Source organism: Gekko japonicus, unplaced genomic scaffold (genome assembly GCF_001447785.1).
Source record: "Gekko japonicus isolate JY-2015 unplaced genomic scaffold, Gekko_japonicus_V1.1 scaffold4919, whole genome shotgun sequence".
NCBI lineage: Eukaryota > Metazoa > Chordata > Lepidosauria > Squamata > Gekkonidae > Gekko > Gekko japonicus.
The window spans coordinates 12739-34298 of record NW_015172159.1 but is presented as its reverse complement, the minus strand read 5'-3'; the positions used below and the strand labels follow the sequence as shown (position 1 = coordinate 34298).

General features: G+C 48.9%; 1 protein-coding gene across 1 annotated transcript in view; it reads left to right on the top strand.

The window, feature by feature from the left end:
- The window catches only part of LOC107118678 (tomoregulin-1-like), a gene marked incomplete at both ends in the record, with an annotated part of 26565 nt that extends 5374 nt beyond the window's left edge, over positions 1-21191 (top strand). The window contains 2 exons of the mRNA XM_015421038.1: positions 10545-10571; positions 21095-21191. Of these exons, the coding sequence (XP_015276524.1) occupies positions 10545-10571; positions 21095-21191 (124 nt within the window). The remainder of the gene's footprint in view (positions 1-10544; positions 10572-21094) is intronic.
- Between the last annotated feature and the right edge of the window lie 369 nt (positions 21192-21560).

Below are 21560 nucleotides of genomic sequence, written 5' to 3'. Positions count from 1 at the left end.
TTGACTTGAAAGCGGCTTTTGATTCAATATCGAGACCGAAATTGTGGGCCGGCTTAGAAGCTTCCTCAATTGATAGAAGGCTCCTCTTTTTGTTGCGGGCTCTTCATGATAACACCCATTTGCAGGTTAGGCTTAACAGGAAAGGAAATCTATCGGACCCTATTAACACCTATAGGGGAGTTAGGCAGGGTTGCGTACTAGCCCCTTCCCTGTTTAATCTATGTGTTAATGATATAGTAAGTTACTTGGACCCCCCAGTTTACATCCACCAAAACTTCAACAACAGCATGTGTCTATCTTACTGTATGCCGACAATGCTGTCCTCTTAGCTAGAACACCAGTTGGCCTTAGAAGAGCTCTCAGTAAGTTTGCAGACTTTTGTAACAATAAGGAACTAACAATGCTGGGAAAAATTGAAGATCAAAGAAGACGGGGACGGCAAATGATGAGATGGTTAGACAGTGTCATCGATGCAACGGACATGAAATTGAGCAAACTTTAGAGGACGGCGGAAGACAGGAGGGCCTGGCGGGAGCTGGTCCATGGGGTCGCGAAGGGTCGGACTCGACTGTGCGACTGAACAAGAAGAACCATGCCTGTCCAAGGGCTGGATTGCCGGGGCAAGCCAAGGGAAGGCAGTTTAAACTGCCTTCCCTTCAAGCCAAGGGAAGGCAAGGGGGTGAGGCCTAACATGCTAATGAGCTGCATGGTTAGGGGTGTGGCCTAATAGGCTAATGCATTTCTGCTGTTGGGTATGGCCTATTATGCTAATGAGTTCCTGCTGGGCTTTTTTTACCAAAAAAGCCCTGGGAAAAAACATATTTCTTGGGCCATTCGTCCTTCACCACTTTCAGCTGTGGTTTTTGTCATGTGTGCAAAGGGAAGAAAAACCTCTAGCACGCCACTTTTTCTAAGGAACTTTATGAAAGGGTATGCCAGGAACTGAAGGAATGTTCTGGATTCCCCCCCTGTCTTCCACTGTCCCCATTCCCCGCCGACCAGTTATTAAAGCGGAGCGTTTGTCCTGCACCCATTCACTTCCATGATGCTTACGTGGAAAAATTCCAGAGGGATTGAGTCCCACAGCATGTATGTGTCTCTCTCTGTGTGTGTGTGTATGTGTGTGTTGCCACCTTGGATTTTCCAACACTCAGGTCCCAAAATGTCTTGGCGTGCCCACTATCGATACGGCGGTGGATTGTGATGTAGGGAGGGTCTGTGGCATTGATGTTCTCTGAGGCCGCTCCGTTTCCTTTGACTTGCTGGCAGACGCAGCTTTACCTTTTTGTATTTTGCATCTCTTCAACCAAAATCCAGAGGAGTGACTGGATCCTGCAGCAGAAACCCAAAAAGGTTCTGCAGGATACAGCCTGTTTCATCAGGTACAGGGAAGCCTCTATCTGTGCTTCATCCAGGTAAGATATCGTAGGCATTACGCTTATGCCAGATATCTGTGAGTTCAGCTGATCCTGTCTACTGTGAATTTACATGCACTCACGTTGAAAAAAATTTCTGGTCTACCTTTCAAGGCGGCTTACAGTAGCAATTGAAGTTTTATTGCATAGAATTAATGATAGAAAAATACTCTGCAGCTATCATGTAAAGATAAGCCCATTTAACAATCTTCAGGCAGCTATTATTGAGCTGTTATTGAAAGAAAAGACTTGTTAACAATGTCTTGCATCCCTTGCAAAACTACAGGGTAGAAGTAGCCTTCCTCATTTCCTTTGGAAGACAATACAGAGAATGGAGCTACCACAGAGAAAGCCCTGTTTCTGGCCCTCACCGCACTACCAGTAAGTCCTCCTAGCTTGCTTTTAATTGGAGCTCATTCGGTGCGAGGTTGTGTGGTCTGAGACCCATTACAAGTTTCAAATAAGTACTAGCACCTTAAATTGAACTCAGAAGCAAACTGACACCTATGTGGAATCAGCTGAATGTGGAAACAGCCCCGTTGCCAGAGCGACGCGTTGCGTCACATCCTGGCGACGGCGGTGCAACGCGTATCGCCGTCCCCACGGCAGGGATTCTGTGAAGACATGCGGATCCCCTGCCGCCACTTGGTAAGCCTACCCAAGGTGCTTGGCATTTTATGCAGTGGGAACTTCCAGATTGTCTTCAAGGGCAGCCCAATATAGAGAGCATTACAGTAATCAAGACTTGCCACCGCTGAACCAGGGACCAGTGTAGCAAGATCTGATCAAAACAATAGCTCCAGAATTCTTTCACTTTGTTGTGCTGCTCATATTTTTAATGTATTTCTACTTTTGTAGCTGGGATGGACCCTTATTCACTTCCTGTCGTCTTACTGGCAAATTAGCAAATAAAAGTTATTATTTATTTTCACTTCTGTGCAGTTCCTTTTAACTACAGTACCACATCTAATTGCTCCCCAGAATGATAACTGCTAAATCTGTAATATTAAACATGCCCGGTGAACACAACAGGTGCATTTTATAATGGATTTCTGAACTGCACTTTCAGGGAGTTGCTTCAGGGAGTGTTTATTGGAAACTGCAGCCTCTTGGTTCTTTTTATTAGAGCTTAAACTGAGGAAACCACACGTGCACACATACACAAGCTATTTGCATTATTATAACCTAAAGCTTTGCTCAATTTGGAGTTTGGAGATTTCTCAGCCTCTCTCATTTCTTTCATAACCCATTTCGCCACAGGGAAGGCCTGGGCGCTCGAGGCGCCGTTTAATTTCAGGCCACCGTCCCTCGTTCTGCAGTAATCAAACTCTTATTCTGAATCTCGAGTGCCCTGGATTTGGCCGTGTGTATGCCTGTTTGTGTAGGAGAAACGCAGTGACAAAGACACTCTTGTGTTTTGGCACTAGGAGTGGGAAATAAAGTCAGCAGTGCCATTTGAATATTCTCATCAGAGTTAAGTAGAAATCCTCAGTCACTTTGCTTTGGGCTCTAACAAACCCAGGGAAGACGTTAACCTTTCTGCTTATCGAACCTCCCATTCTATGGCCACGAAGCCAAGGGGGTTCTCCTGGCTGATGCAGGACATGGACGGGCAGGTGCCTGTTGGCCACATCCCAGCCAAGCCAATCTGTTACTTTGGCATGAGGGATGATTGGCGGGCGGGGGGGAAGAGTGCTAGTGCACCGTCAAGAGCTCCGTCTGCCATTGAGCTCCATCTGCCACCAGGCAGTGAGAGCTCCATGCACACGCTGGGCTCTGATTGATAACTGTGGCTTGTTCCCTTTGTGTGTGTGTGTGTGTCCCTGAATCAATTCACACTTGACCAGAACTTGGGTTGTTTTTGTGTGTTCACTGCAGGAAACATGAGTGGGAAGTGGGGAGGAATAACAGATGTCTCCCAGTGTGCAGTGTGCAGTCTCTACATGTCCCTGAAAGGCCAGAGAAGCACATTTTTCTTTCATGCAGTACTTATTCCCTGCAGACAACCTGAGTGTAAATACAGCAGGCATGCCTGTCACCGTGAAGCACCATTGGCCCTCAGTCTCTCAGAGATAGCTGTCTATCTATCTGCCTGCCTGTCCGTCCATCCGTCTGTCTGTCTATCTGTCTGTCTGTCTGTCTGTCTGTCTATCTATCCATCCATCCATCCATCCATAATCTATCATCCATCCATCATCTATCTATCTATCATCCATCCATCATCTATCTATCAATCATCCATCCATCATCTATCTATCAGTCATCTATCCATCATCTATCTATCAATCATCCATCCATCATCTATCTATCAGTATCTATCTATCATCTATCTATCATCTATCTATCATCTATCTATCATCTATCTATCATCTATCCATCCATCTATCCATCCATCCATCTATCCATCCATCTATCCATCCATCTATCCATATATATGTCAGCTAATGCTGCCATGTAATGGAACGTGTGGGTTGCTGTCCATGTCTCTCACTCTCATTCCCTGCTTCTCTGTGTCTTGAGCTGTTATCTTAGTAGTGTCCTTGAAGCTGTGTATTGCCTGCTCCTGGCTTCCCACTGGGAATATAACCGTTGCTTTTTGGTGTAGAGCCAGTTTGGTGTAGTGGCTAGGAGTGCAGACTCTAATCTGGGAGAACCGGGTTTGATTCTACACTCCTCCACTTGCAGCTGCTGGATGACCTTGGGCAAGCCATAGTTCTGGCACAGCTGTCCTTGAAAAAGAACAGTTTCTGTCAGAGCTCTCTCAGCCCCACCTCCCTCACAGTTGTGGGGAGAGGAAGGGAAAGGAGTTTGCAAGCCGCTCTGAGACTCCGAGTGAAGGGCAGGGTATACATCCAAACTCTTCTCTTCTTTTTGACCGCATTCCCAGGTGCTTGCTCATTGGCCTCTTAGTATCAGGGGGCCTTGTATGAAGGGGGTATATCTGGGGTTCCTTTCACTATCCCTCCATTCCTGACACAGAGGTTCATGGTGTCTTAAGTATTCGCTCTCAATAAACTGAAACTTCTGCAGGAACGTTGTTGAGTGTGATCGACTGAAGTGCCTGACAGAGTGTCAGGAATCTTGCATTGCCTCTACCTATATCTCTCATGAGATGAGCGAGGAAGAGGAGCCAAAAGTGCCGGCCATGACGGACGACCAGGTACCCACTACGTTGCCACCGGTGACCACCCCGGTCACCACCCTGCCAGTGACAGCACCCGTGACGGGGGTGCCGGTGTCAGGGGCCGATGGAGGAGCGATTCCTTGGCTATTCAAGGACTCCACCAGATCACGACGGTTGGGGACTGTTCTCGGCCGAAACTCAGGAATCGTGGATGCTGACTCCTGCGTCGGGACGAGGCTGATGAGGGCAGTTGGGAAGAGAGGCTCTCCCAAATCGAGCTGTCCTCAAGCCAAGATGACCCGAACTCTCGAGGAGGCGTCTCTGGACATCCCGAGGCTGGTCGCGCAGGTGGTGCAGGAGGAGATGCAGCTGCACCGCCCTGCTCCCCCCCGCCCCAGATCGGCCCCACAGCTCCTGCCACCCACACCTCCCGGGGACCAGGCTCCTGTACCGAGGCCACTAGAGCCCCCCCCAGGAACATCAACCGAAGGAGTTGTTGGAGGCTACATTTGAGAAACGTAGAAACTGGCATTCTTCGTGGTGCAGGTCGAGAAGTTCGTCCAGTACTGGGGCCACCTGTTTCCTTCCGACGAGCGGAGGGCTGCCTACATTGCCTCTAAGCTGCGAGACGAGGCAGCTGACTGGTCTGTCAGCCTCCACAGGGCCCAGGGGCCAGAGCCCCGGGGAGGTGGATGCCCTCATGTGGGCCCTTCGCTTGCAATATGAGGACCCGCTGGAGAGTGAGAAGGCGTGCAACCACCTGTGCATGCTGAAGCTAGGGCGGAAGACGGTGAGAGAGCACACTATGGAGTTTAAAGGTACGCGGCCAAGATCCAAGGATGGCTGGATGGGTTGCTGGCTGAGCAATACCGGTTGGGCTTGCACCCCGAACTCCATGAGACCATCCTGCGCAGTGTGCACCCCATCTCTCTGAAAGCGCGAATGTGGGAGGCCGCTGACGCGGAGAGCGAATTGACCACGTGGCCACTCACCCAAGAGGATGTGCCCCCGGGCCAAAACCAAAGGCTTCGATTCCGAAGGAAGGGGTCTGAGAGCAGCGCATGAAGCAGGGGCTCTGCCTCTGGTGCGGAGAGGGGGGCCACTATGCTGCTTCATGCCCAGGGTCCGCCCTTCAGGCCAAAGGGGCAACAGGATACCCCGCTGAGGAAGAGCACCGCCAGCGTGTCGTGCAAGCCAACATCACAGAAGGGGGTTTGGAGCTCAGCAGCGAGGAGGAGAACGAGCCGGCGGGAAAAGGCCAGGGCCTGCTGTAAGCGGCGCAGAGCAGCAGGTCCCGCATCAAATGGTGCCATGGACAGTAAGCAATTACCCCCCCCCCCTTTTCAGAACTCATGTGAGGGTGCGGCCGTTGATAGACTCGGGGTGTGCCAGAGACTTGATTAACCCCTCTTTGGTTACGGGCTTGGGGGCTCAGGTAGCTAAACTCCCTGAACCCATCATATTCACCCAGATGGACGGCTCAGCCATGAAGGAGCCGTGCAAGTACGAGACGGTTCCCTTGCAAATGGGGGCGGGGGATCACTGGGAGCAACGGATCTTCGTCATCACCCCTGCCTCCTGATTCCCACTGGTCCTGGGGAGCCCGTGGTTACATGATCACGACCTGTATATTTTGTGGAACGAAGGGTGAGTGTGGTTTATATCCCCTAAATGCCAACGCCACTCCTGAGAGGAGGCTTGGGGTCAGGCGCCCCCAGACAACCCCCCCATGCCTAGCGCAAGAAGAGCTTTCCGCTATCCCTCCCGAATATAGAGACTTGGCTAAGGTGTTCGAGGAGGAGGAGGCGGACGAACTACCCCCTGCACCACTCTTCTGACTGTGCTATTGAATTGCTCCCTGGGCAAAAACTACCCAAGGGCAAGTTGTACTCCATGAGCCCAGGGGGGGGGGGGAAAGGTAGAATTACGGAAGTTAATTGACAAAAACCTGGGGGGGGGGCCCCTCCATCATGAGCACGAGGACATCACTTCTGGAGGTGATCATGGGTGACTCAAGGGATCACCGGAGATTGTACGGTTTCCTTGCGCTTGTGACGCCTGGTGAGTTGCTTTAAAATAACTTCAGTTTCTAATTCATCCATCACCTTGACTGTGGCTTGGGAGTCCGATTCCGTGTAAGGCAGCTCGAGGTGAGCTCTTGTTTCAGCCTCATGGCTGCCTGCTCTCTCCTCTCCTTCTGAGCAGCAGGTGACTGTGGCTCCTCAAAGAAAAGCTGGAATTGGCTCACATTTATGTTTGTGGATGCTCTGTGAAATATGCTGGGTTCAGAAACGTAGAAGTGATCAGCTCATAGTTTATTAGTGATTCAGCAAGAGAAAGGAAGCTGGGTATTTATGCCTGAGAAGGGTCACACCCAAAACACGCCCCACTCCCAACGATAGGCTATTTACACTCTATTGCTTCCCAGTTGGCTTACTCCAGGATCCTTGTCCCCCTACTGGTCCATTCTAGGATCCTGGCAGCCTATTGTTATGCATCCCAAGCTCAGTCCTTTTGCCAGGGCAGTTCAGGCTCAATACGTAACACTCTGATTACTACGTCGCCTCATTTTCCATCTTCTGTCTACCCTGGAGGTCCGTTCTGTATCCCATGATCAATATCTCCCATTCAAGGTCTTGACCCTCTTCTCTCTTATCCTGTGCACTTCACTTACTTTATTTTCATGATTCCAGACAAATGAAGAAAAGGGGAGAAGGGCAGGAGGGACATTTTCCATCAAGTGTATTTGTTTCACCATAAAAATGGCCAAAGATTAAGTCTGATCCTCCAGAAACATTGAAATCTTGTAATTACCAAAGGAAAGGTAGCTAGTAAGATCAAATCAGTCAATCCTACTAAAAGAAATCAACCCTGACTGTTCCCTTGAAGGCCAGATAATGAAACTGAAGCTCAAATACTTTGGCCACCCAATGAGAAGGGAGCACTCACTGGAGAAGACCCTGATGCTGGGAAAGATTGAAGGTCAAAGAAGACGGGGACGGCAAAGGATGAGATGGTTAGGCAGTGTCATAGATGCAACGAACACGAAGTTGAGCCAACTTCAGAGGACGGCAGAAGACAGGAGGGCCTGGCGTGATCTGGTCCGTGGGGTCGCGAAGAGTCGGACTCAACTGTGCGACTGAACAACAACAACAAGCTGAAATGGAGGAGGAGATATTTGTTGTCATTGCACGGCCGGTTAAATTAACTGATCTGCATCATTGCTGGAGTTCTCTCCCTCAAAGATAGAGCCTTTCTTCAATCGTGGGTTGCCCAAGTTGTCTCTGTTCTTTACAAGAAAGTGCTTCATGGCAAGGTCCTTGAGTGGCAGGGGTGGAGGGTGTCGAGACGGAGACGCTGGCCAAAGGGAGGCCCTCAGAAGGAGCAAGGGAGTCGGGATAAGGGCAGAGAGAACCTGAGGGAAGGGATAGGTGGCGGGGGGGAGGGAAAGGGAGGAATACAGGAAAGTGAGCACCGTCCTCTGCGGTTCATGGATTGTTTCCAGTGCTTTTATTGTAAAGGGTGCAGCAGGCAGTTTGCCATCCAGCTGAGGCTCCATTGTGGTTTGATCAGTCTTTCTGTGTCAAGGGAACTGGGACCAGTGCTGCTTTTCCTGTGGTGAAAGAATATGAATGGGGGAGCGTTTCCTCGGGGGGGGGGAGGCAGGAGGTCAGCTGGTGCCTGAATATATGGGAATCATCCTGCCGGAAGCCAGTAGGTGGGTTGGCTTTTTTTTTTAAATGGTGATCTTTTAGAAACAAGATCTACTTTTTCGCAAGATCGCGGCTATCTCTGTCTTTGCCACGTTCTCTGTTTGAACTTCAGCTTTGGCTTTGCTATGCGCGATGTGGGGTGTTTACTTTTTCCTTTCTCTTAGCAAAGTGCTTTAACGTGTTAATGAGCGCTTTTTAAGAGATATAGATCTATAAAGCTTTTATTGCATAGGATCTTTCTCTGTGCCACTTAGACAGTAGTTTCATTTTTGGCGCTCTTCCTAGTCCGTGGTCTGTTTCTAGGACAGAACAAAATTTGACAATGTATTGGGAGGGTTGTGTAGGAAGCAAATTTTATATATTAACAGGGAATCTTAAATTGCATTTATGTGTTTTAGTAGCTCATTACTCAAAAGCAGCCCTCAGGAAAGAAAACATTGGTGACCCCAGTATAGGATTGCATTGCCATTTGTCAGTGTTTTCAGACTGGCCTTGAAATTTTGCCCTCAGAGCCGCCCTTACTTGATCTGGCTAAGTCAGGTTATGTCTCTCTGTTAAAAATGATTTGCTAACCAGGGCTGTACACCCCTGGAGCTGTTGACCCAGGCCTCAGCGGTCAGGAGCGACAGCATGAACCGCAGTGCTCTGGGTCAGGCATCAGGCAGTGCTAATTCACGGTGTCCGGTTGCAGGGAACAACAGTGCCAGAGTACCTTGTGCGTAACTCCCCTGGCTTCCATGGATCAGGCTGTTAATGCTTTTCTCTTATCTAGCCAACTACATATCCACATAAGAGCAGAAATAGAGTAAGAGCTGTGAATTGGAAGTACCAACTCCCTTGCTCACTCCCGCACGGTTCTTACATGTGCTTTTCTTGCTAGCCAAATATGGTTAACTCATCGGTATTGTGCCAATAGGTTGTTAAACTAGAGTTGCCAGCGCTGGGTAGGGATTTTGGGGGTGGGGCCTGGGGAGGGCGGGATTTGGGGAGGGAGCTCATCAAGGTACAGTGCCCTAGACCCAGGGGGGTGGCCAGACTTGCTCAGCGTGAGACCCACATAGAATCAATGTCAGATGTTTGAGAGCCACAAGACAGGAATAAATATCACAGACACATTTTTATTTAAAAAATATGCAGCTTTGCTTTTTATTAACATTAAATGAGACTGCCAAAAACACACACAAAAGCGGTAAAAACAGATAATGATATTTATTGGTCTAAGAGAGAGAGAAAGAGGGAGGGAGGTGGAAAGAAAAAAGGAAAGAAGTGGAAAGAAAGAGAGAGAGAGAAACAAAGAAAGCAAGTTGATGGGAGGGAGGGGGAAGGAAGGAAGGAAAGAGTTGGAAAGAAAGAAAGAGAGAGAAACAAAGAAAGCAAGTTGATGGGAGGGAGGGGGAAGGAAGGAAGGAAGAGAGGGAAGGGGGTAGGGAGAAAAAGCATGCCTTTCACACAGTGTCTGTGAACGAGCCGCATGTGGCTCCCAAGCCGCAGTGTGGCCACCCCGCCACAGAGTCCACCTTCCAGCGCAGCCATTTCTCCAGGAAGCTGATCTCTGTTGCCTGGAGATCAGTTGTCATAGTGGGAGGCCTCCAGGCCCCACTTGGAGGTCGGCAACCCTCGGTTAAGCCCCAGTCTCTGGTGCATTGCAGCATTAGTGAGGCTTTCTCTGGAAGTGGCGGAGAGGAGAGGAGAGGAGAGGAGAGGGAGGGAGGGAGGGATGGAGGGAGGAGGGGGGAAACGTAGATCCCACGTGGCTGGTTGAGATTCAAGGTGGATCTCCAGTCTAAAAAGGTCTGCAAATTCTTAATTTATCCATTATACTCCACTTTTCTCCCTAGTGGGGATCCAATGTGCCTTATAACATCATTCTCCCTGCTTCCCTTTTATCCTCACAACAACTCTGCGAGGTAGGTAAGGCTGAGAAAGAAGAGAAAGTGACTGGCCCAGGGTCACCCAGCAAGGTGCCATGTCAGAGTAGGGATCTGAACCTGGGTCTCCAGATCGTAGCTCAGCACTCTGACCCCCGTGCTCTGCTGGCTGACATTCAACCGCTTGCAGAAGAATATGGTAAATAAGAAGAAAGAAATTGGCCCCGGTAATTAGTAAGAATAAAAAATATAATTTTATCTGGATTTGGGGACTCTGCAGTTCAACAGAGACGTAGCGATTGCCCAAAATCTGCGTGGCTCATTGATGTGGATTAGCACGCCCCCCACCCCACATAACTATGATTGTGTATCGTGACTGGTTTAAAGACACAATTCCAGATAATACTGTACCTTTTTTTTTCAGATAATGGCTCTGGATCAGGAGAAGGAGGTAGGCATTGCTGCTGTTTCTTATCCTCCGTGTGAATGCTGGGTGACCAATGTTCCCTCTAAGCAATGGAGTCTTGTGAGCAAAAAATCTACTCTGTGAGCTACTGGCATTAAAGTTGTGAGCGAGCGACTTGGCTACTGCATAATTTAGTTTGCTCTGAAGCCCTCCTTCCTGAGATAAGGCAAAAATGTGTGAGCCGGAGGCTAAAAAACTGTGAGCTAGCTCACACTAACTCAGCTTAGAGGGAACACTGGCTGGGTCCCTGTTTCAAAAAGTATTCTCTGAGATGCGATCTGGCAGTCCTGCCTTTGCTTTGTCAGTGGGGAATACAGCTTAATTACAGTGCAGTTTTATTTCTCATGCTTTTAGGTGTGTAACACTAACCATAGCATGTGCTTGTTTACCTAACAACGTTTAATTTAGGTACTTAAAAATATCCCAGACTTAATTGCGGACAGATGGCACCCGAACAGCCGAGGCTTTTGGGCTGGGGAAAGGACATGCTTGTAATACAGATTGTCATGTTAATTATTATTGAAGTAATTTGCTTCAGATTCCCTGAGTGTAAAATTGGGTTCCTTAAGTATGGAGGCTATGAAGAGCTCTGGCAGACTGCATTTAGTGATGAGTACACTGATAACCAGCATGTGCTTTTCAAGCTCCGTGCCATCTGTCTGTGGCACTCACTGGGCATACCAGCCCCTGGTGGTGGCAAGGGACTTGGGCTGGTGTGTTTCTGAACCATGACACAGATATACTTTTGTAACTGTGAAGCTGCAAAAGCCCTATATCAGATGCAGAATAACATTAACCAAACGTTGTGACTTATAACTAAAATATTTTCCTCCCATGGGGCGGGGGTGGGGTGCTCAAAGAGACTTATGAATGGGAACAGACATAAAATTGACAAAAACCTGTGTACCCCAGTAGGCCTCCCCCAGTATAAACCAGGGATGATCCTGCCATCACAGCATCCACAAGACCAGCGGCGAAGAGGCACGCCCAGGCTTTACAGTATTTCCCAAGGAAACAGGGACAGATGTTCAGCCCCGGTCTGATTGGGCTGGCTGCCATGTTTCTATTTCCCTTCCTCCTCCTCAGCTGCAGTTGGTGATGCTTAAGAGAGATTTGCAGTCAATCCTGAACAGAGTTGCAGCCTTCTGAGCCCAATGAGTTTAGAAGGCTGCAACTCCGTTTAAAACAACGCTGCTAAGAGATTTATTTAGGAGCTGGCAAAGTGCAGTGGTTAGGAGACGGAGGCGTGACCAAGGAAGGTGCTGGTTCCAGGCTTGTCTCTCTGTGAGTGCTACCTGCCTCACTCTTCGCTACAGCTACCAACTCTTCATTGGGAAATTCCTGGCAATTCAGAGCCTAGAGAGAGTAGGGTCTGAGGAGGGGGCAGACCTCAGTGGGGTGTAAGGCCATGCAGTCCGTCCTCCAAAGCAGCCATTTTCTCTAGGGAATCTTCTCTCTGTAGGCTGGGGATCAGTTGTAATTTCAGGCTACTTCCAGGCCATACTCAGCTGCAATCCCCACTACAGGGGAAGAATAATGTTCACCAGTGGCTGGAAAGATCATCCAAAGCAGCCATTTTCTCCGGGGAATCTTCTCTCTGTAGGCTGGAGATCGGTAGTAATTTCAGGCTATTTCCAGGCCATACTCAGCTGCAGTCCCCGCTACAGGGGAAGAATAATGTTCACCCAGTGGCTGGAAAGATCGCAACAAGGTAAATGTACTTTATCCAGTGCTTTTTCTTTTGTCCCCACCATTCTCCAAGGGCCACAAGGGTGGTGAGCACAAGGAGGGAGGGAGACAGGCCCAGCGTCACCCGGTGGGCTTCAGGGCAGAGGACGGATTTGAACCCTGGTCTCTACAGCATACAGGCTGATCAGCAGTACCTTCCTATGTATTTATCAGGTTTTGTGGCCAAGGGTGATACAGTTAAGAAAGAATTAAGCGTTGAAGGAGAGACCATCTGCCTCCTGGTGGTATCTAAGAAGAAGAAGAAGAAGAAGAAGAAGAAGAAGAAGAAGAAGAAGAAGAAGAAGAAGAAGAAGAAGAAGAAGAAGAAGAAGAAGAAGAAGAAGAAGAAGAAGAACCCAACAACAACCCGACAACAACAACAACAACCCGAGTGGTGGTGGTTGTTAAGAGAGCTGCTGAAATTCTTGCCGCTAGGGTTTTTAAGACCAAGTTGTTTGAAATGTAAATAAACCTGTTCAGTTCCTTGACACGTGCCTGGGGACACTCTTTTAGAAGCACAGACTTAAACAGCTGGAAGGGGGCACAGACCATCCAGTCCAACCCCCTGCACCGTGCAGGATGAGACCTAAAGCACCCAGTCTCCACTTAAACACGTCGAAGGAGGGGCAACTGCCCTTATTGTCAAAAGTTTCCCCCTAATAGCATGCCAGTATGTCCCCACCTGTAGTTCAAACCCATCATCACAAGTCCTGTCCTCCACTGCCGAGTGAAAGAGCACCCTACCCTCCTCCAAATGACCTGAATACTTAGAAATCGGACTGACAAAAGCTCATCTTCAAATACACGTCCGTGTCACTGGGCGGTTTTATTATACACGGAGACAAACTGTCATTGGAGATACCGAATGCCCTCAATTTCGCCAGTACCATTCATGCTCCAGGATGGGATTAAAAAGGTCCGTCAGACGCCCTTCAAAGGGCCACCTTTATCTGTTGATTAGTACCTTAAAGAGAAAGTCTGGCAGAGAAATTCTGCTTCACACCCAGGCTAGTAGTTTGCTGCACTCACACCCCACAGTGGCGGAATGAGAGGCAAAGGGCTGTTTAACCTGCAGGCCGTGAACAGATGACCAGTGGAATCAAGGATGCGTTGGCTGAAGAACTGTCGTAGAAGCTGTGACAGTTTGCATGTCAAAGAGTTCATCCCGTGGGGCACCTGTTTTGTCACTATTTAACAAGCAGAAACATAAGATGTCCTTTAAAAATATGGGTATGGAGGTTACCTTTAACCCAGAGTGGCCTTACACTTTTTCATTTCATCCCCACCACAACCCTGCAAGGCAGATCAGGGGGCAAGAAGAATGTGATGGGCCCAAGGCCACAAGCAGGTTTTCCAGGCAGAATGGCCTTTGAATCCGGGTCTCCGGGATCCTAGCCCTGTGCTGAAATCACTACAACAGACCGGCTCTCACTCCAAATGGTGTCACATAGGAATGACTCCAGAGACAGTCTGAACCCAGCTGAAATAAGGGCTCTCTCCCAGAAGCAGCAGTGAAACTGAGAGCCCTGGGGAGAGTCCGGGCCAGTCCCTGGTAGGAAGAAGAGCGGATGGGCAAACATGAAAACGACAGGGGAAACTGCCACTGAAGGACTGGGCTCACGGGGGCAGGCTTATCATCGATATTTGGGAAGCAGAAGCAGCTGGGGAGGCCCAAACCATCACTGGTGGTTCCAGAGGCTCCGACAGGGAGGCGAATGGCTCAGGCCTGTCTCCAGAAGGCATATTTGCTGATCGGTTCCAAGTTCCCCAGGGAGATAGCAATAGCAAGCCTTGCCTCCAGCTGAAACGGTACCCAAGCCGAAAGCCCCTTGTCATCCGTGTTGAGAGACTGCAGCCAGCCGGTTGAACCGAAGCTGCGGTGTCACTGGGTGTGGTCAGATGGGCAGGTTGCCGCAGCAGTATATCGGCTCTAAATAAGCTGCTTGAGTTTGAGATGCTTTGCGTCGATCGCACGGCAAGCGCTAAGCCGGCCTCATAGTGCCGCGGGCCCATGGTCAGCCGTTCACACCGGCAACGCACTGGTTGAATGGACTTTTTTCCTAAGTCCCTCTGCACATGCACAGAAGCAGACAAGCACAGGTGCACTCCTGTCTGGAAGTTCAGTCAGCCCCTGTGTAGTTCCAAGACCTCCTTCACCCTGACACACCTGTACGGCCCCCCACAGGCAGCCGATGGGGGCATTGAAGCACACCTCAGAGTGGGGTTGGAGGGGAAAAACAAAGGCCCGCACCGGAAACGGAGAGGAATGATTGCACTACTCATGTGTTTCCATGGTGCGCCTGGACGATCAGATGCCTGGAAACCTGCCATGGAAGCGCCTCACTGAGGTAGTAACCAGAAGTTGCCAGTGGCTATTTAACCTGCGTGGGAGTCATTTTAGTGCAAGGTAGGGACGACTGGGGCATTGGATCACACCTATTTGATCTAGAGAGGTGACGTGGCTATGTCGGGCCAAACTGCTTGTGTGATCGCACCCGCTATGTCAGCATTTAGAACTAACAAAACAAAATAGGAGATACACAGTAGATAGTCAACCCACCAAAACAACTGTGTATGAAATGTAAACCACACCAATTACTGTAAAGCGGTTTCTATGAAAATGTGAAAATCAGAACTACATTAACAAATATCAGTGAAAAAGAGACCTCTGTCTACCATACAATCTACTATGAAGTCATATGACTGGTCTAGACAGCTGATGAAGTTTTTTGGACGTTTTCTGTGCTTATGGGAGACTTTAGATTATGCTATAGGTTCTTCTTTGGATAAAGCATATGATATATGTGGGAACTTCACAGCTAGCCAACCCGTGAAGCAATGATGGAACCTGCCTCAAGCAATATTGGAATCTCGTTTTTGTGAAGACAAGCATCAACAGGACCTATCCTGATCAAGACATATCTGTCGGACTTTGATTGTACAACCATCCTGTATTACAGTTTGTAGGCGTATCTTTTGTGAACGCCCGTGGTTTTGTATTATGATTTCATAGTAGAAAATGCCAAAGCAGGATTACAACTGAACATGAAGACAAAAGTAGTGACTGCTGGGGAATTATACAAGTTTAAGGGTGACAGGCGAATCTAAACAGCATGATAAAAAGTAGAGACATCACCCTGCAAACAAAAGTCCGCATGGTCAAAGCAATGGTATTCCCAGTAGTCATGTATGGCTGCAAGAGTTGGACTATAAGCAGAGGTCATTTCGGGGGGGAACGTGGGGGAACACAGTTCCCCCGGTGAGGTGCAGGGGGGCGGGGCACATGACGAACCCCCGCTCCCTGCTTCCGGCCGCCCCGCTTCCAGCCCTCATTCAGCCAGGAGGAGGCAGGAGAAGAGGGAGGGTAAGTTGCTTCCTCCCCGCCTCTCCCCACCCCTGCCTGCCTGTGGCCACCCAATGAGAAGGGAGCACTCACTGGAGAAGACCCTGATGCTGGGAAAGATTGAATGTCAAAGAAGACGGGGACGGCAAAGGATGAGATGGTTAGACAGTGTCATAGATGCAACGAACATGAAATTGAGCCAGCTTCAGAGGACGACGGAAGGCCTAGCGTCATCTGGTCCATGGGGTCGAGTCCGACTCTTCGCGACTGAACAACAACAACAACAAAAAAGGGTGACAGTGAAGAAACTGAAATTGTTAAAGATTTTCTATTCCTTGGCTCCATCATCAACCAAAAAGGAAACCCACCAAGAAACCAGAAGGAGATTGAGACAGGGGAGGGCAGCCATGAAGGAGCCAGAGAAGATCCTTGAGTGTAGGGATGTGTCATTGGCAATAAAGATCAAGACCATTCTTGCCATAGTATTCCCCATTACTACGTACAGGTATGAAAGTTGGCAAGTGAAGGAAGCTGTCAGATATGAAAGTTGATTCATTTGAAATGTGGTGTTGGAGGAGAGTTTTACAGATACCGAGGACCTCCAAAAAGACAAGGGGTTTCTACATTGAATCAAGTCTGAACTCTCCCTAGAAGCTAAAATAACTAAACTAAGGCTATCATACTTTGGCCACATTCTGGGAAGACCAGAGTCACTGGAAAAGACAATCATAGGAAAAGTGGGAGGTAGGAGGAAAAGAGGAGGACCCGACAGGAGATGGATGGGCTCAGTCAAGGGAGCCCCAGGAGCCCCTCGGTTTGCAGGACCTGACCCAGGCTGTCAATGAGAGGACGCTTTGGAGGTTGTTGATTCACAGGGTCGCCACAACGCAGAAGCCACACAGACACACAGAATCCCAGTGTAATACTAAACAGAGCTATACCCTTCTAAGCCTGTTGATTTTGAAGGGGTAATTCTGCTTCGGACTGCACCATTAGCGTTCGCCTTCCCCCAACACATCTGGCAGTGGGCCTATCCGACCAGTACTGTACTTTGCACTCCTTCTTGGGCAGAGGACTAGAATAGATTCCTTTCCATGGGCAACACCCAGTGCTCTCGTATCTGCATGTGGGGAGGCAGATGAACTTTGTGACCCGTGCACACAAGGTTCCCAGTCCTGTGCTGGCAACAACCCTGTTTCCCCGAAAATAAGACCTACCCAAAAAATAAGCCCTAGCAGGATTTCTATGCATTTGTGGTATAAGCCCTAGTGTGTTTTCTTGAGAAAAAAATAAATATAAGACAGTCTCTTATTTTCGGGAAAACACGGTAGTAGGAAAATTAGGGAGTGGGGATACCCAAACAGGCATCACACCGATGCCGCGGTATAACTTCTGGTGCGAAGCTGTAAGTGACATCATCATTGCATTGCCATGACACGGTAGGATTCCACCCTATGCTATGACATCACTTCCGGGTTCATGCTGGAAGTGACAAACACAGCATCCGCTCAGTGCCTGTTCTCCCCTCCCCCTTCCCCCGTTGCTGCTCTACTGAGCAGCTTCAGAGTACAGAGGGCAGCCAGGCAGGATGTGTGTGTCTCCGCCCCCCCCCCCGGGAACAGCCCCCCCAGCAGCCCTCAAACTGCAGCAGGTGAGCAGGTTGCCTTTTCCTCTCTCACAAAATTTTTCTAATTTTTCTGCATTACTTTGTACAGACTCCTGAGCTTTGTGCTTGTAACGAATGTATTATATTTAGTAATTATTTGATATAATTGTCCCGCTTCTATACATAACTTCCTACACAAAGATGTGAGTAATTTTTCCCCAGTTATTCCCTATAGTATTGTTAGCTGGGATTACGAAAAAAGTTAGAAAGTATATGATTTATGTCAAATAAAACAAAGGTATCTGTCAAGAGACTTCAGGCCCAGACCTCCAAACCAGGGTGGGGGTCTCTACGTGGGGGCTGGTCAAAGCGAGACCAACAAACAAACAGGACTGAAGTGTGGGTCCCTCCACCCCAAGGTAGAGCTCCCTCCAGTCCCCTTCTTCTGTCCTGACAAGGTCTCAGGCCCTCCTGGAACTGAAGTCAAGAAAGTCACCCTTGCAGGGCGAGACACCTTCAAGGCAAGTTACAAAAACAATTACTCCGGTAGCTATAGCCAGTGAGGGCTGAAGTACTGGATTCAGACTGAAGCCTCCTGAATTTCAAGACCTCCACAAGACCTCCACAAGAATACGAATTAAGTGAATTATTTGAAATTGTGCAGAAATCGTCAAGACAGAACAGTGAACCGTGAGGCTAAAATAACAAAGCTAAAAATCTGTCTAAGCACTTATGCAAACGATGGCTCAGGGTTTCAGATATACCCCAAGAGCGGACTGAGGTCTTCAAGGTGCCAAGCTTCAAAGTCCAAGGCAAGGTTTCTGGTCAGTAAGACCCACCAAACCAGACAACGGCACCCAGGCAAATCCAAGCACAGGGCCAGTCAAGAGCAAGTGCCTGTGGCCCGACGCAATGGTCAACACAACAGCCTGTAGCCATGGCTTTACTGCCCGACACACCGTGGCATGTAGCACTGTGACGCCCCCCTCTGGCCGACGTTGACTGACCCCCGGTCGCCGCCCTGGATAAATGGGCTCCGAACAACCTGCTTTACTCGGCGTCTTCTCTGACGTGGTACCGTGTCCACTGCTGGTCGGGTGGGCCCTTCAGGCCCAGGTTGAGGGACAAGGCAAGGAGGAGGAAGGCCTAAGAATGTGGGACTCTTGGAGGGGTTACTTCACCCCTTTGGCCACCTGGATCTTAGCTGCATTCAGACCCTAGGTCAGACACACTCTCTCTGTGCTCTCCTGCTCGCCAGACCAGCCACCTCCTCCCCGGCCATCTCCGTCCTTCCCTTTTTATCCTTTCCTTGGCTCTCCTCTCCTTTTCCTTGTTAAGGCCCCGCCCCCACTTAAAGATCTTGACGCTGAGCTGGGGCGGCCCCACCCAGCCCTGCCAACCTCCATCGGCTCCGGGCTGCCGGCTGACTCCCTCCCTGGCTCTCCCTGCTGCTCGCGGGGCTGCCTCCGCACACCATCTCTACGTGCGGGCGGGCCCTCGGTATGCCAGACTTCCTCCCGCTGCCGAGCCTGAGCTCGTCCTGCCGCACTCCCCGGCCCTTGCTGCAGCCCTGCTGCTGACTCCGGGAGGCGGTGAGCCATCGCCTCAGACCCCGGAGCCTCCGTCTCTGCGCTGCTGTGCTCACTCGCTTCCCCGCCGTCTCTCCGTCTCCCCTTTGCTGCGGTAAGCTTGAGTCTGGTCGTGTGCTCTCCTCGGGGTTCCTGCGCGTCTTTCATTGGCCCCTCCCGGAGCTTCTGGCTGGAACCGGGACAAGCACCACACACAATGACTTGCAGCTCTCCTAGCTGATAGCCATCACTATGGCTTTTCCACAGCCCTCCTATCTGGTAGCAACAAACCATAATTAAAACTTTTACTTTATGGTCCAGGGCCATTATAAGGAGCTGCGATGGCTCAAGTGGTTAAGACGCTGAACTGCAGGCTGTGGAAGGTCAGTAGTTCAGCAGTTCGAGACCTGAGTGTGCCGCATGATGGAGTGAGCTCCCGTCTCTAGTTCCAGCTCTTGCCAACCTAGCAGTTCGAAAGCAAGACATTGCAAGTAGATAAATAGGTACCACTTCGGAGGGAAGGTAACAGTGTTCCGTGTGCCTTGGTGTTTAGTCATGCCAGCCACATGACCACGGAAACGTCTTCGGACAGCGCTGGCTCTTTGGCTTTGAAATGGAGATGAGCACCGCAACCCTAGAGTCGGACTCGACTGGCTTTCGAGCAAGGGAACCTTTACCGTTACCAGGGCCAGTGTTGGCCTGGTTCTAATTAGCCAATCAGGTGTAGGGCAAATGATGTAACCCAACTACCAGACTCGTGATGATCTGACCAATCAAAGGGGCCTGTCAGTTAACCAGACATTCTGCAGGTGCATTGGGTTCAAATGAACAGACCTCTCCCTCCCATCCATGATCTCAGGCAATAAGGAGACGTAGTGCACCCTCCCCTCCCTCGTGTCCTTGGTGGTCCCAGAGGCCTAATGGAATGACCTGCAGTTGGTTCACCATCTGTCTTATCTATGTCTCCGAGGCTCCTAACAGCTTACTTTGTTTCAGAGGAAAAACCTTTCTTCTATAAGGCCACTTTACCAGGCCATTTTACTAGGCCAAAAGCCTGAACCAGTGTTGAAAATGTGAACAAGAAGCTGCATAGGAAAACCAGTTTCTTGACACTATCGGCAGCTTTCCCAAAATCGTGATGTTAGTTTTATTGTCACATGTTTAGCACTGTAGTCGAAAAGCTCCAGCATAACAAACTGCAATGTAAGCATGGGAAACGTCACAAACTGCATCTGTTTTTGATCCTCAGATGAGGCAGCAGCTGTTGAATAAATAACATTGGCTGTGCGCCGGCATTTCTCTTTTCCTTCTCTGGGAGGAGGCAAAGGATTAGGCGAAAGACGAGCAGCAGCTGATGGCTGATGGCTCCTGAACGTTGTCCCCGTTTGTGCTGAGGCCTTTTCCATTGTGGGGGTGGGCCGCCATCGCAGAGCGGGACACGTGCAAGACCAGTGTCTTTGGGCAAGCCTGACAGTCAGCGGGCACCAGAGGAAGGTGCCGTGGAATGGAAGACCTCCTCTGCCGCTGCAGAAGAGAGGATGGAATGGAAGCAGGGCTCAGGATCCAGGCTGAAGTCTTGGGCGTAGATCCTCCAGATCCGTTGCATTAAGGATGGCATCTGTCCCTGATAGAATAGGAATGTTTCCCTGGTGCAAGAGGCTTTTTGAAAGCCCCCTTCATTGTTGTGAGTGTAGCTGGATTCAGGGGAATGTAGCAAGCGGGCCAGGGGTTCAGATCTATGTGAACTGACTCCTTTTAAATGTGCTGATAATAATATAAAGAAGATAACATTTTTTAAAAAATTGTTATTCTTTTTTAAAATAGGTTTTTATTGATTGTCTACAAAGAGAGAGACAAACATAACCGTATACAAGACAGACTAACACAAAACAAACAAAAAGCATGTACTCATTGTAACTAATTTTGTTTTACATAGATAATATCCTTCTTATATGCACCTAAACAAGTTTAATAATATATATATGCCAGGAAATACTTTAATCAATGAAGTATATAGTTATATTGTGCATCTTTGCAGATACACCACAATCCATTCATAAAATCTTGACCATGTTTTTTCAAAGATTTCTTCTCGTTTATCTTGTAGTTGTAAAGTCAGTTTGTCCGTCTCTGCCGTTTCTAACAGTTTGTAGATTATTTCTTCTTTTGATGGAACTTTTTCTTTCCACCAATATTTCCTCCAAAATACTAAAAAATGGTTATTCGATGAGGCATCTGTTTGACATGGTCTTCTTTTGTTTAGAGTATGAAGGCTCTGGAGCAGACGTTCACAGGAAACATTCCAAGTGTGGGGTCTGCAAATATAGGGCTGAGTGTGATGAAGATGCAGAAAATGTCGGGTAAGTAGAAAGCTTCTCTCAGAGGCTGATAACGCAGACATTTAAAGGCTGTGTTTGAACGTTTTTAAATCCTTCAAAACTGAGATAGAGTTTAATATAATGTACGTTGTGAGGCTGGTATGTACCATATGTATTCTGCTAAAAGCTTTTACAAATGGGCTATGTGTCACTGTCATAAAAATATTCTAGTTTAGTTTAGCTGATCCTCCAGAGTCCAGTTTGGAAGACTGGACCTCACATGACCTCACATTGTTCCTGTTTCATGCTTAACCATTGTTTGACATGACCTCCAAATGGGCCAACTAGTGGTTGCCTTTAACCCCAAATCAGAAGTCAATGCAATCGGAATAATTTCTGATTTAAGTTTGG